Below are 14282 nucleotides of genomic sequence, written 5' to 3'. Positions count from 1 at the left end.
CACAGACACATATGTACTAAAGGACACAGGTGGGTTCTGACTGAGGCAGGGGTTACTATGGTCTGCACGAATTTACCTGGTTTCCTTTTTGTCATTTTGTTATAGTGCAATTTACCTCCACATTGATCCTGGTGACCCCTTGTGTATACAGGATTTCCCTCCAGCTGAGTATTAATTGTAATCAATGCACTTAGCATCTAGTGAAGCTGCAATACTGTACAATACATGGAATGAGATTGGAATAGAGATGCTTTCCCTTATGCTTCTGATCCCAATGTAGGGAGGGCAGTAGGCTATAGCCTGGGTTTGTATCAAAACCACTCATGTATTCATATAAGCCAAAACTCTGAAAATGTGTGGTTGGTACAAACAAGTGCTAAATAACAAGAGGTTTTTGTTAATTGAACACGGTTTTACAAAGCGCCCTCTCGAGATGTGGGACTACATACACCATTGTCTCATTTCCAGGAGAGTCCTATGAGAGGAATATGAGGATATAATTCATTTTTGTGGCCTCTTCATGAAAACGTATGCTGAACAGAAGTGAAACCCTGCTGAGTTAGACAGCATATTGTGTGGACTATGGTTAAAAAATAGGACCAATGGCTTTGTCAGGAAGTGGCTGATGTTCGAGGGTATGGCTAATTCCGGGCACGTGTAAATTCACTAGGCGTATAAAGGCGCTTCTGATATCTATTAGTCATTCAGTCCCATGTACAGTATCCAACTCTGAAATCACTTCAGAATGTTCTGGATCTGTGAATGTGTCCACTACCGCTGTGATATTGCTTAACGCCCCAAGGAACAAGGCTTGAGTTGACTCCAAAGAACGAAATTGCCCATGTTGCTTCTTATCTTGTCATCTAACTTCAGCCTATGAAACATCATGCTACACGCTAATATGCTACATGCTAGCCCTAGCCACATACTTCTCCTTTAACACGCTCACCTTGAAGTACAAACACCCTCCCCCCCCTCCTCGTTAGGGGAGAAATGTGTCTTGTGTGAACACCGGTATTTTTAGATGCCTGTCGTAATCCTTCCGTCTCTCCCTCTGATGTCCTTGTACATGGGAATTCCCCCTCCTGGGCAGCTAGCGCTTAGCACGACACCCTGTTGTTGTCATAGACTAGCCTCTATGAATAGGTGAGGGCTTTCGCTAATCGGTTGGAAGCGCCAGTGGCGGTTAGCATGCCTTTCCTCAGTGTGGGGTTGTGGGATCACATCTGACCAGGGAGGAATGACAATAGCAGGGTGACGTCGGAGCCTTTCTGTCGTTGAGCTGCGGGGTGTGTGTGTGTGTGTTTACACTGTCTGATGGAGAAGCATCATAGCTGTTGGCTCGGTGTGAAGGGGTGTGTGTACTCAGACAGGTCAGACAGTGTTACCTGGGCTATTGTCCTTGACCCACACGTTTTGAACAAAAACATGTTTTTCCCTCTCAATTCTGTCCACAGTACTTACAGATATGTTCACAGTAAAGTTGCAGTATTCAGAGCAAATCTTCTTTGCTGAATAAATCCAATTAATACATTGTTAGCTTTTTTCCCCTCAGTGTAGCGTAGATGACAGATTCTGCTGCATTCTGGTCACATAGTCAACAACAGTCTCTTCTATGAAAACACAGTATAATGGCTGTGTGTACATGAGGAATGTAGACGTAACTCTCTCTCTCTCTCTCCTTCAAGGAGTGACATCGTCCTCACCACAGCAACGGTCGAGAAACTGGTGACCTTTGACCTGAGCGAACAATGAACTGAGGGCAACTCTCAACCAGCTCTACCAACGGCAGACCCTCTGCCCTGTCACCCTAGACCTGGGCAGAGGAGTGTGTGTGTGCGTGACTGCACGTGGTGTTTATGAGTCTGCCCATACTCTAGAAAGAGCTAATAGGCTACAATCCCTCTCTCCTTGTCTGAGAGGAGGCACCTTGACCCTGATTGACTGACCCCAACCAACCACCAGGAAGCATGGGGAGGAAAAAGATTCAGATCCAACGGATCACTGATGAGAGGAACAGACAGGTGAGACAGATGAGTGGCCGTGTCTTCATAGTCTGGACCAGGGTGTTATTCAAGGGCCTTGAATATAGTCGACTCCTTAGATGTGTGGCCTTGCCTTTTTTCAGTATTCAAAGAGACATCCTTCCTCCCAATCCAGTCATATCCAGGTGGGCCGATGTACAGTTGAAGTCGGAAGTTTACGTACACTTAGGTGCATACACTTAGTCATTAAAACTTGTTTTTCAACCACTCCACAAATTTCTTGTTAACAAACTAGAGTTTTGGCAAGTCTGTTAGGACAACTACTTTGTGCATGACACAAGTAATTTTTCCAAGAATTGTTTAGACAGATTATTTCACTTATAATTCACTGTATCACAATTCCATTGGGTCAGAAGTTTACATACACTAAGTTCAATGTGCCTTTTTAAACGGCTTGGAAAATTCCAGAAAATGATGTCATGGCTTTAGAAGCTTCTGATAGGCTAATTGACATAATTTGAGTCAATTGGAGGTGTACCTCTGGATGTATTTTAAGGCCTACCTTCAAATTCAGTGCCTCTTTGCATGACATCATGGGAAAATCAAAAGAAATCAGCCAAGATCTCAGAAAAAAATTGTAGACCTCCACAAGTCTGGTTCATCCTTGGGAGCAATTTCCAAACGCCTGAAGGTACCACGTTCATCTGTACAAACAATAGTACACAAACACCATGGGACCATGCAGCCATCACACCGCTCAGGAAGGAGACTCGTTCTGTCTCCTAGAGATTAATGTACTTTGGTGCGAGAAGTGCAACTCAATCCCAGAACGACATCAAAGGACCTTGTGAAGATGCTGGAGGAAACAGGTACAAAATATCTATATCCATAGTAAAACGAGTTCTATATCGACATAACCTGAAAGGCCGCTCATCAAGGAAGAAGCCACTGCTCCAAAACCACCATAAAAAAGCCAGACTACGGTTTGCAACTGCACATGGGGACAAAGATCATACTTTTTGGAGAAATGTCCTCTGGTCTGATGAAACAAAAATGGAACTTTTTGGCCATAATGACCTTCATTATGTTGGGTGAAAAAGGGGGGAGGCTTGTAAGTCGAAGAACACCATCCCAACTGTGAAGCACTGGGGTGGCAGGATCATGTTGTGGGGGTGCTTTGCTGCAAGAGGGACTGGTGCACTTCACAAAATGGATAGCATCATGAGGGGGGGGGGGGGATTTGTGGATATATTGAAGCAACATCAAGATATCAGTCAGGCAGTTCAAGCTTGGTTGCAAATTGGTCTTCCAAATGAATACTGACCCCAAGCATACTTCCAAAGTTGTGGCAAAATGGCTTAAGGACCACAAAGTCAAGGTATTGGCGTGGCCATCACAAAGCCCTGACCTCATTCCTATAGAAACTTTGTGGGCAGAACTGGAAAAAGCGTGTGCGACCAAAGAGGCCTACAAACCTGACTCAGTTACACCAGGTCTGTCAGGAGGAATGGGCCAACATTCTTATTGTGGGAGGCTTGTTGAAGGCTACTCAAAGCGTTTGACACAATTTAAAGGCAATGCTACCAAATACTAATTAGGAGTATGTAATCTTCTGATCCACTGGGAATGTGATGAAAGAAATAAAAGCTGAAATAAATAATTCTCCTATTATTCTGACATTTCACATTATTAAAATAAAGTGGTGATCCTAAATGACCTAAGACAGGGAATTTTTACTAGGAATAAATGTCAGGAATTGTGAAACTGAGTTTACATGTATTTGGCTAAGGTATATGTAAACTTCTGACTTCAACTGTATGTGTTAGACCTCCAAGGTCCATTTGACACCAAGCGCCAGATTCACTGAATGGTTGTACTGATGCAAACTATACACCTGTTGAAATAAATGTACCAAAAAAAAGGTCAAACATAACTGTAAGCTTTTCTTCCTTCTCTTCAGCTAATGGTTTACAGTTTGAACTTTTTATCCTCCAAAAAATAACAGGTGCAAATGTATATCTTTCCCTGTATTAATGTACTAGCGTTAGTGTCACTGCCCCTTTTAATGAACATCGTATCAGTGTTGTAGTGTAATGTTACTGTTTTCTGGGTTTGTACAGTATAGTGTGTGCAGAGTGTATCTTTAGTTTGTTTGAGGGTGTGCGTTTTGACTTGAATGGAGCTCTCACGCACCCGTGGCCCTTTCTGAGAGTGCATAGTGTTTCAGGCCGAGCAGGCACAGAGTTCAAACCGACATGGAGTCAATCAGATCACACACAGCCCTGCAGACAGCTGCTCCAGATAAATCAGAATGTCCACAGCAGCTGCAGACCAGTGGACACAGTCCTATCAGGGACAGAAGTTACTGATCTGTGCGCGTGTGTGTTTTCAAAGGGTGAATGTGTGTGGGGGGTAGGTGTGTGTGTTGAGAAAAGTGTTTGCATACGTGTATGTTAGAAATGGTAAAAGTGTGGGAGTGGGATTGTCTGTGCTACGGTCTTGGGAAATCTGTTTCTGTCCTCTTCTTGTTCACTCACCACCCTATTTGTCTGATGTTGTGATTTTTGATTAGATTAATTTATTAGTCATGATTGGTTAAATATTAAAATAATCTTCCTGGTTGTACATTGCAAAATGCAGAAAATACACAGAGGGTACATACAAAACATACTAACATTGCACTTAAGGTACAATGCTATGGTCGGTTTATGATGTTGACTATTCGGTGACAATGTACCTCATTCACTATTCCTACCACAATAACAACTGTGATTTGCCTCAAGTCATTCAGAAATGTACACACAACATACAGGATACATTGAAATCAAATCCAAATTTGCTGACCAAAGGTTACGTATCACTACAGTAGGATTTCGTAATAGCATATTACAAAACCTTAACCCCAGTAGATGTTACACCCTTCCTTGTCCTCTATTGCTCTTCCGTGTCTGTAAAATTGGGAAGATTCTCTATATCTACGGGGGGTAATTCTGAAGGAAGGATATTGAAGTCCCTTATCAGTTTTCTCATCAAAGCATCTCATTTGCATGTTCAGGGCTCGGAGCAACATGGGGAAGGAGAGTTGGGAAAGAGGGAAGGGTAAAGAGATGGAAGCTGAAGAGAATGGGGTTAGTTGCATGTGGGTCATGTTCATTAGGCACAAAACTGAAGAAAACACTGAAATGGAAGGAGATGGTTTTTTGTGGCACAATGTTTTGAAGCATTTTGCTAGTGTGCCCTAATGAAAATGTCACTGAAGAACCAGAGTGGCACTAATTCACTCCATTGCAGATAAAGGAAGCCCACTCTGCCGGTTCACTCAGATTTTTAATACTGTCGGTACTTGTTAATGACTTAAATTTACACTTTCTACAGACACCACAACTCAAACTCATTTTCACTTTCCTCAACCTCTGCGATCTCTTCTCACCTCCCTCCATTATGTTATGTAAATCCCTTTGTGACAATGCTGATGGGGGGAAAAAATGCTTGTATAAATAAATCAAATTGATTCATTCTCTATCCCCTCCCAATGCAGGTGACGTTCACCAAGAGAAAGTTTGGCCTGATGAAGAAGGCGTACGAGCTGAGTGTGCTGTGTGACTGTGAGATTGCCCTCATCATCTTCAACCACTCCAACAAGCTGTTCCAGTACGCCAGCACCGACATGGACAAGGTGCTGCTCAAGTACACCGAGTACAATGAACCCCACGAGAGCCGGACCAACGCCGACATCATTGAGGTAAAGCAAACAAAAGGGCTATCAGCCTCTGACCGTACCACTTTAGCTTGAGACTGCCTGGAATGCCAAGTGGGCAGGGTTTGCACTTTTTGTGACACTTCGATTGGGTCCACTGCGCCAGCCAAGCTCAATCTGCACAGAACAATGAACCTTATTGCGACCAAAGAGTCGTCGCTTCTTTGTAGAATGGGAATGTTGTCTCAGAACTGATCTGATCTGTGTGTCTTCTTGCCAAGTCCGGAGGTCTGAAACTCTCACCATTTTTGAGGAAGTGCACCGGATGCTTAGCATTGTCACAGATCGTTTTGTACTGTATTACCAACTACTGTTGTCATTTAGCAATGAATTTGATCATATAAAGTTGGCTATACAGCACAACCGATCTGGAACCAGGCTATCGCACAAAATGTACCTTGAAATTGTTCTCACTCAGACGCATAATTCAACAATACAGCTCGACTGTACTTGTTCCAATTCAGCCAGATGGACCTTCAGCTCTCATCCTTAGTTCTCATCTCCCACCACTCTTTTTTTTCCCCATCCTGTCTTCACAGACGTTGCGAAAGAAAGGCTTCAACGGTTGCGAAAGTCCCGAGCCGGACGGAGAGGACTCCATAGACCAGAGCCCCCTGAACGACGACAAATACCGCAAGACCACCGAAGACCTAGACATCCTCTTCAAGCGCTACGGTGTCAGTGTAAGCATCTCCCCTTTTCCTCACCATCTCCCCCAATCTAAAACACCTTGCCCTTAGCTAGCCACTATCCCTTAGTATGGGTGATGGCACTGGGATAGGTCAAATAAGTGCAATGAATGGTGGTACTTAGAGTTTGCGAAACACTGAACTGTATGGTGGAAGCTCCACTTCACCTACAGCAGTTTGATGCTGCTATTCTTCCATTGTCTTCCACTGAGCCAATGTTGAAAAGTGCTAACTATCAAATTTCTTTCAGTCTGCGGTCCCACCCCCCACATTTTCCATGCCCGTCACCGTCCAGGCTTCTAATCAGAACACATTGCAATTCAGTAACCCTGGCAACGCCATGGTGACCACCTCCTACGTGACGTCGCCGTCTGACAACCACCACCTGTCGCCCCAGCAACCGGCGCTCCAGAGAAACACAGTGTCTCCTGGGTTGCCACAGCGACCGGCCAGTGCAGGTGAGCGAAAGAGCGGGACGGCCTTCTACTGTGGCATCTGTGGGAAATGAGGTCATCTTTCCTCTCCACACAAACTCTGTGCTTTGCCATAGCCAGTGTCCTGTTCATTAGGACATGCAACGGAAAATGTAAAAAAATGAAAATTCAACAGAAAATGAATGAGTGTTTCTTATGTCCAGGTAGTCCCTCCCTGTTTCAGTCCATTTGCTGCCAAATGAACAAGACCCTGGTTCCAATCAATGAGTTGTTACAATTCAATGAATCGGAAACCTTTTTCAAGTCCATGTTGTTCTGAAGCAATGAATCCAGACGACCTGGGATCAAACATGCGTGTATTTGATTATTTAAATATGTACTTTCTATGTATTTAAGTATTTTCTAATAATGTGGCCAAAATCATCTATTTCTATTGGAATCATTTGAAAGTATTTTGCAATTTTATAAATAGCCTAGTATTTGAAAATATTTTCAAATACTTTTTTCCAAATATATTATTTCAAACACTCCTAGGACCTGGGTTCAAATGCATGGGAATATTTATTTGTATTTGAGTATTTCCAAATACATTCCAATATTCTACTACTTGTATTTTCAAACAATATACATCTGAATACTTATAATGTGTGTGAAAGTAATAGAAAAACATTTTAATTCATTCTCCGCTAGGAGTGTTCATATTGTTCTTGCTAAGCCAGTGTTTATCATTTCAACAGGTGCTATGCTCGGGGGAGACCTGAACAATTCAAATGGAGGATGCCCAAGTCCAGTCCGTGAGTAACCTTATGCCTGACTACTCTACAATACAAACCACTTCTACTGACAGTACTATGCTCATTGACAGTCAATTTGTTAAGAAATGGATGTACTCATTGAAAAAGGGCTAATTTAATCTAATATCTTAGGTGCTAGACAGAAAAATGTCTGCACTATGATTTGCTCCCACAGAGATTTATTGAGACGCTCAAATGACAGAACTTTTCCAAATGTCTCAAAAATATCAGCATATTAGAGATGTGGATGTTGCTTTTTTTTCAAGAAAGGGGCCTGCTAAAAGAATGTGAAAAACATATTTTATGCTTGTCACATTGCCAAGAGCAATCATATACTCCATCCAGGGTCCAGTACTTAGTAGTCCCTCTCCATCTCTTCCTCTATCTTCTCTGCCATTACTGTCCCAGTATTACTGAGACTGCCCCGGATCATCTTGGAGTGTCTCCATTGACGTCAGCTGGTGTCCCTGGCACTTGCCTGGATAGACACCAGAGCAATGTGGGAGCCAGGCGGAGAGGGAGACCCAGAAGGTTCAGGTGTCAACCCTCCCTTGGGGAGAAATCAAATCTAGCCCCAGGCTTTTGGCAAGAGGGGAGGCCTGGTGTTAAGAAGGCTTGAAGCACACAATCCAGGGATAGCTGAGATTATGGTGTCAAGACAACTTGTCATGTGTCATTGTGTGGCACGACGACATGTTTTTCTGTGTACTTTCTGCCGTGGAATGCACACATTTTTCTCACAGCTCATGAGCAATGCAAGCTGTCTATGGGCACTTTTTTAAATTCAAAACATTGTTTGTCATTGAGTTACGAGTTGGGAGCACATCCATGGTGTCTGTTGTCCCCCAACCAGTGTTATTAGTGTTATTAGTTACTAGTGTACTAATGTTAATTACTAGTGTTATTTACATTTTTTAGGTGTGGGAGCGAAAAGTATGATGGCATAATTTATCAAAGTTTGTTCTGACCGATGTAGTCTATTGAATATCATTATAGAACATTCTATCGTTATAGAATATGCAGAAAATGCATCCTCCAATTGCAATGTCTGCCTATGCCTATTGTCTGAAGATTTGTTTGTTTCTTGTGTTTTACCCCATATTTCTCTCCCCAATTTCGATCTTGTCTAATCGCTGCAACTCCCAACAGACTCGGGAGGCGAAGGTTGAGTCATGGGTACTCTGAAACATGACCCGCCAAACCACTCTTCTTAACACCCAGCCGCATGAGCCAAGTAATGCGCGATGTGCCAAGTAAAGCGCCCCCCCCGCCCCCCACCCCCTGGCATTTTCTTGGTGTATTCCAACACAAAATCTTTTAAAATCCTGCATCGTTCCGATTATCGCATTGCACAAAAAAAAGACCTGTCCCAAGAAGGCAGCCTCCCTCCCACATATAATTTCCTCTGTGACCATGGATAGTTGAAGGATAGATTAAAACATGGCTCTGTGCTGTATGTCATATAAGCTCCTTTCAGATCAGAGATGATGAAATAAAGGACTTTTAGCCTCTGAGGTTTCATCTTCTAAATAAAGCAATTCCTGCTGTGCCTAGGTAGGTGTTGATTTACCTGCATGGGTTTTGTCATTTATCTCGCTTCCTTCCTTTTCCCCTTCCAGCTAACGGATACATCAGTGCCAGGGCCTCCCCGGGCCTCCTCTCTGTCTCCAATGGCAACAGCCTGGGGAAAGTAGTACCGGCCAAGTCCCCGCCCCCGCCTCAGAGCCCACAGATGGTCAACAGCCGCAAGCCAGACCTCCGGGTAATCACCTCTCAGGGTGGGAAGAGCCTGATGCAGATGGTGAGCTCAACCAAGCTGAACCACTAACCAAGTTCAATCAGAACCAGGCCATACCAGGTCTAACTGTGGTCAACCAGGCTTTACCAGACTAAATGGGACATGTCTGTGTTTTGTTGACTTTAATTGCATCAATAGTAATTGATGCGGGTTGTGACTATTCCCCTTCCACAAACTCTTTGACACTTATTATGCGCATGGTCATCTCGGTTTCCTAGCAAGAGTGAAATCTAGTATGGACTTTGGAGTTTTTTTTTTTCTAGTTAAAGATTTTTATTTTAGATTTGTGCCTCCACCAAAACCACCAGATTGCCGAAACACAACCTGTGCAATCTAGAGTAAGCAAAGGTTATAAAAAGAAATATTATATCATACACTATAATATCAGTAAAATACACTGATTGTACAAAACATTAGGGACATCTTCCTAATATTGAGTTGCACCACCTTCTGCCCTCAGAACAGCCTCAATTCACCGGGGCAAGGTCTCTACAAGGTGTCGAAGGTGTCGAAAGCGTTCCACAGGGATGCTGGCCCATGTTGACTTCAATGATTCCCACTGTTGAGTCAAGTTGGCTGGAGGTTCTTTTATGTGGTGGACCATTCTTGATACTCACAGGAAGCTGTTAAGTGTGAAATCCCCAGCAGCGTTGCAGCTCTTGACACACTCAAACCGGTGCGCCTGCCACCCACTACCATACCCCGGCACTTAAATCTTTTGTCTTGCCCATTCACCCCCTGAATGACACACATTACACGGTCCATGTCTCAATTGTTTTAAAGCTTAAAAATCCTTCTTTAACCTGTCTCCTCCCCTTCATCTACACTGATTTTGAAATGGATTTAACAAGTGACATTGATAAGGGGTCATAACTTTCACCTGGTCAGTCTGTCATGGAAAGAGCAGGTGTTCCTAATGTTTTGTACACTCAGTGTAGTATCGTTGACAAACAGGACCTTCTCCTCTCTGTTCACGGTCTTCTGTCCAGCATGACCTTTAGTCAACGGTCGGTCGAGACTAGAGATTCATGTGTTTTGGGTTCAGAGAAAGGTCAGTGGCGTAATTATTTCCGCTCCCGCCCCTTTGCAGACAGATGATGAGCTGGAGATGGTGAGCGAGGTGAATTATTATTATTATTTTTTTCTCTCCTGTCACTCGCATGTGTCGATGACTGTTGACCTTCCCCCTACATTCACATGGTCACAAGTGTGCAATGCAACGCTCATGAGTGTGTCATTTTAAAGGCCAAAGTATAGTCTCTTTGGCTATGGCTCAATGGCATGTGGTGGTATGGTCATGAGTTTATAGTCGCCACCGGACTGCATGTGGTTTTAGGGGTCGTGGTTGTGTGACTCCAAGCATGACTGCATATAGTCTTACAACTATGATCAGTTGCTGTAATTTAAGGTGAAAAATAGAGATTCCTTCAAGCTACGCTAGCATCTATCAGTGGGAATGTTAGCAACTTTGGGCGACGTTTGCCACACACTTCGCTTGGATCATCTTCATCGTTTTGTCGGCCCATTTTCTTCCATCAACGCTGACACAGTTGGGCGGCATGATGGGTGTCATTTCACTTGGCCGTTTGTTGCCACCACCAACTTGCAGCACGTTCCCTGTCCATCTGGAAACTGCATGGGGTTACCCAAACAATGAATGGCATGCATTTTTAAAGGGATAATTCACTTTTTGAAGTAAGCTTATTCATTTTAAAATGTGAACTATTCCTTTAAGGCTCGCTCGCGTTCACCTGGCAATGCCACCACCACTATTGTGTGTGTGATGCATGACGTCAAGTCTCCCGACAACACCTCCACCTAATACGAGATACATTTTGAAAGGCTTAGCTTGTCATGAGTCCAACCATATCAACATTTGACATTCGATCATGTCAGAAGTTCCATTCATTGAATACACAGGTTTTAAACATGTCGCTCATTTCTGTCAAACACCAAGGTTTAAATTCTTTGTTTATTTGGTCTAACATTTTCCCTTATTTCCTTTCTTCCCAGAATGCCCAACGTTTGGCCGGCGCACAAGTGGCCCAGGCGCTCACCACGCCAGTGGTCTCTGTGACAACGCCCAGCCTCCTGGCACAGGGGTTGCCCTTCTCCGCCATGCCGACAGCTTACAACACAGGTTACCTGAAGCATGAGCAGATTGCTACAAATGCTTATACACTGAACAAAAATATAAACGCAACATGTAAAGTGTTAGTCCCATGTTTCATGAGCTGAAATAAAAGATCCCAGAAATGTTTCATACGCACAAAAACTTATTTCTCTAAAATGTTTTTTACATCCCTGTTAGTGAGCATTTCTCCTTTGCCAAGATAATCCATCCACCTGACAGGTGTGGCATATCAAGAAGCTGATTAAACATGATCATTACACAGGTGCACCTTGTGCTGGAGATAATAAAAGCCCACTCTAAAATGTGCAGTTTTGTCACACAGCACAATGCCACAGATGTCTCAAGTTTTGAGGGAGTGTGCATTTGGCATGCTGACTGCAGGAATGTTCACCAGAGCTGTTGCCAGATAATTCAATGTTAATTTCTCTACCATAAGCTGCCTCAAGTTGTTTTAGAGAATTTGGCAGAATGTTCAACAGGCATACCACGCCATATGGCGTCGTGTGGGTGATCAGTTTGCTGATGTCATCGTTGTGAACAGGGTGCCTCATGGTGGGGTTATGGTACGGGCAGGCATCTGGACAACGAACACAATAGCATTTGATCGATGGCAATTTCAATGTACAGGGATACCATGACGAGAACCTGAGAACCTTTTTTTCAAAGGTATCTGTGACCAAGTGATGCATATCTGTATTCCCAGTCATGTAAAATCCATATAGTAGGGCCTAACAATTTATTTATATTGACTGATCCTCTGAAATGGTTGTATGTTGCGTTTCATATTCTTGTCCAATAGACATGCTGGCATTGTGTATATATTGCACAGACACTAGTTCAGGATTGCACAACTCTGGCCTCTGAGTTCTGCAGTCCTTCTGGTTTTCATTTCTCCCCGACACCAAAATGAGTAGTTTCAGAGTGGCGGAGTAACAAACCACTGCAAAAAGCACCATAGCTGCACTAGTGTGTACAGAGTTCCTATATAGATTGATTAATTTCAACATTACACATGAAAGGAAGTGAACGTGGCTGAACCATTTTCCCTCTGTCTTTCGCCTCCCTCAGAATACCAGCTGACGAGCGCTGACATCACCGCTCTCCACGCCCTGGCGTCACCAGGCGGCCTGCTGCAAGGCAACGTGTCGTGGCAACAGCAACCGTCTTTGTCCCAGCAGCAACAGCAGCAGCAACAGCAACAACTTAGTCTGGCGTCACTTAGCAACTTGGTGTAAGTCCATCCTTGCATTGCCACGTCACAAAGCAACCATGAAGCCTTCCTCCATTCTCTGCAAACCAATTGATGACTTTCGAGCTGTCCATCAAAACACTATGCGACTGGCCATTCCTGTCATGTAGCATAGTGTCCCCATGTCATTTGTAACTGCAAGCAATTCACATCCTTTAGCTGGGGTCTGTGAATTGGTGTCACCGACATATGCCACCCCAGATCCTTTCCTTCTTGAAGCACCATTGTTTTTTTTAGGGATGCGACTTAATACAGGATTTGTTTTAAAGTTTATATACTGATAAAATACCTAATTTATCTTAGGTCAGATGCCAGGTATTTTCCTCACACAGGGCACAAATAAGGACTGTCGTATTATGCTGCGTTGTGGCTCCACACTCAGCTTTACGATGGCAGCACACAGGATAGCGTAGTTGCTTAGAACCTCCAAAGGTCAATGGTCAAAATGGATCCCACTGCTGGCACCAATACCCCCCAGCCCAGCCAAATCCTCCAGTGGTCAATTGACCCACATAATAGAGGTCAAAATGACCACCATGCACACACACTCAGCCTCAGTAGCCTGTGTGACTGAGTGAGTGTGTTCTCTCCTTTTGTCCACAGCATGTGGGGCATGGACAAACAGAGCGGGGACCTGTCTAGCCAGATCTCCAGTCTGGCGGCCAATCTGAGGTGAATGTCTTTGCCGAGGTGTCCCTTCGAGTGGATGGGGACTGTTCTCTATTCCATTGTTTTCCTTCCTTAAGAACACAGACGCCTTTTTCAGAACAATTTTATTTTGGACAATGCCAAATGCATTTACAAACGCTAGCAAAGTATTTTATTATAAAGGGAGAGTTGTCTTTTCCAGATGGTGACACATATTAGCATTAACCACAGGGGGGGCACAAAGGCTTGCACTAACATTGAATCAGGCAATGGTCTGTCCAGAGACCACTTATGAAAACCATTAAATATGATTTTCCACTCCTGAAAATGTGGTCACAGCTCTTTTTTTTTTAATGCTTCTTCTATATTGGACGAAATGGTATTGGGCACAACTTCAATCTATTTACGAATTATCTATCCCTAACATACACATATTTCCATTCATGTATTATTATGTCCATCTATTTTTGTTTGCAATTGCTGTATCGATGGATCGGTAGATTGATGAATACTAATATACCCCCTTCATGTACACCTTTCACATGCATAGCTACATACTCTGTCATTTTCTTTTGCAAGTGTCTCCAATGTTTCTTTCTCCCCACAGCGCCTCGCAGTCCAACCTCCTCTTGGGTAGAGATGAGTGGTTGGGCCGGTACTGTATTTCTCCGTACTATGTCATGTCTGTGCGCTTTTGGCTGCCCCGGCATGTCAATTCTGTGGTGGTGATTTACACTTGACCAAAGTTCCCAGGTTTTTCAGAAAATTCCGGAACCGGGAATCCTCCAACTGGG

At 43.6% G+C, this 14282-nt stretch overlaps 1 protein-coding gene across 7 annotated transcripts in view; it reads left to right on the top strand.

The window, feature by feature from the left end:
• The window catches only part of LOC124043455 (myocyte-specific enhancer factor 2D homolog), a 32459-nt gene that overhangs the window by 14184 nt on the left and 3993 nt on the right, over positions 1 to 14282 (top strand). Inside the window, exons 2-12 of one of the 7 annotated variants that reach the window (XM_046362059.1) lie at positions 1689 to 2024; positions 5524 to 5727; positions 6282 to 6425; positions 6682 to 6889; positions 7603 to 7659; positions 9279 to 9460; positions 10548 to 10568; positions 11471 to 11597; positions 12660 to 12822; positions 13444 to 13512; positions 14096 to 14143. In XM_046362059.1, coding sequence (XP_046218015.1) covers positions 1971 to 2024; positions 5524 to 5727; positions 6282 to 6425; positions 6682 to 6889; positions 7603 to 7659; positions 9279 to 9460; positions 10548 to 10568; positions 11471 to 11597; positions 12660 to 12822; positions 13444 to 13512; positions 14096 to 14143 — 1277 coding nt within the window. In that variant the 5' untranslated portion in view covers positions 1689 to 1970. Of the gene's footprint in view, positions 1 to 1688; positions 2025 to 5523; positions 5728 to 6281; positions 6426 to 6681; positions 6890 to 7602; positions 7660 to 9278; positions 9461 to 10547; positions 10578 to 11470; positions 11598 to 12659; positions 12823 to 13443; positions 13513 to 14095; positions 14144 to 14282 lie in introns of all 7 variants that reach the window. The other 6 variants (XM_046362057.1, XM_046362060.1, XM_046362061.1 and 3 more) reach the window with 6 other exon arrangements.

This window comes from Oncorhynchus gorbuscha, linkage group LG09 (assembly GCF_021184085.1).
Source record: "Oncorhynchus gorbuscha isolate QuinsamMale2020 ecotype Even-year linkage group LG09, OgorEven_v1.0, whole genome shotgun sequence".
NCBI lineage: Eukaryota > Metazoa > Chordata > Actinopteri > Salmoniformes > Salmonidae > Oncorhynchus > Oncorhynchus gorbuscha.
The sequence above is the reverse complement of the archived record's forward strand: the minus strand, read 5'-3'. Positions and strand labels throughout refer to the sequence as shown.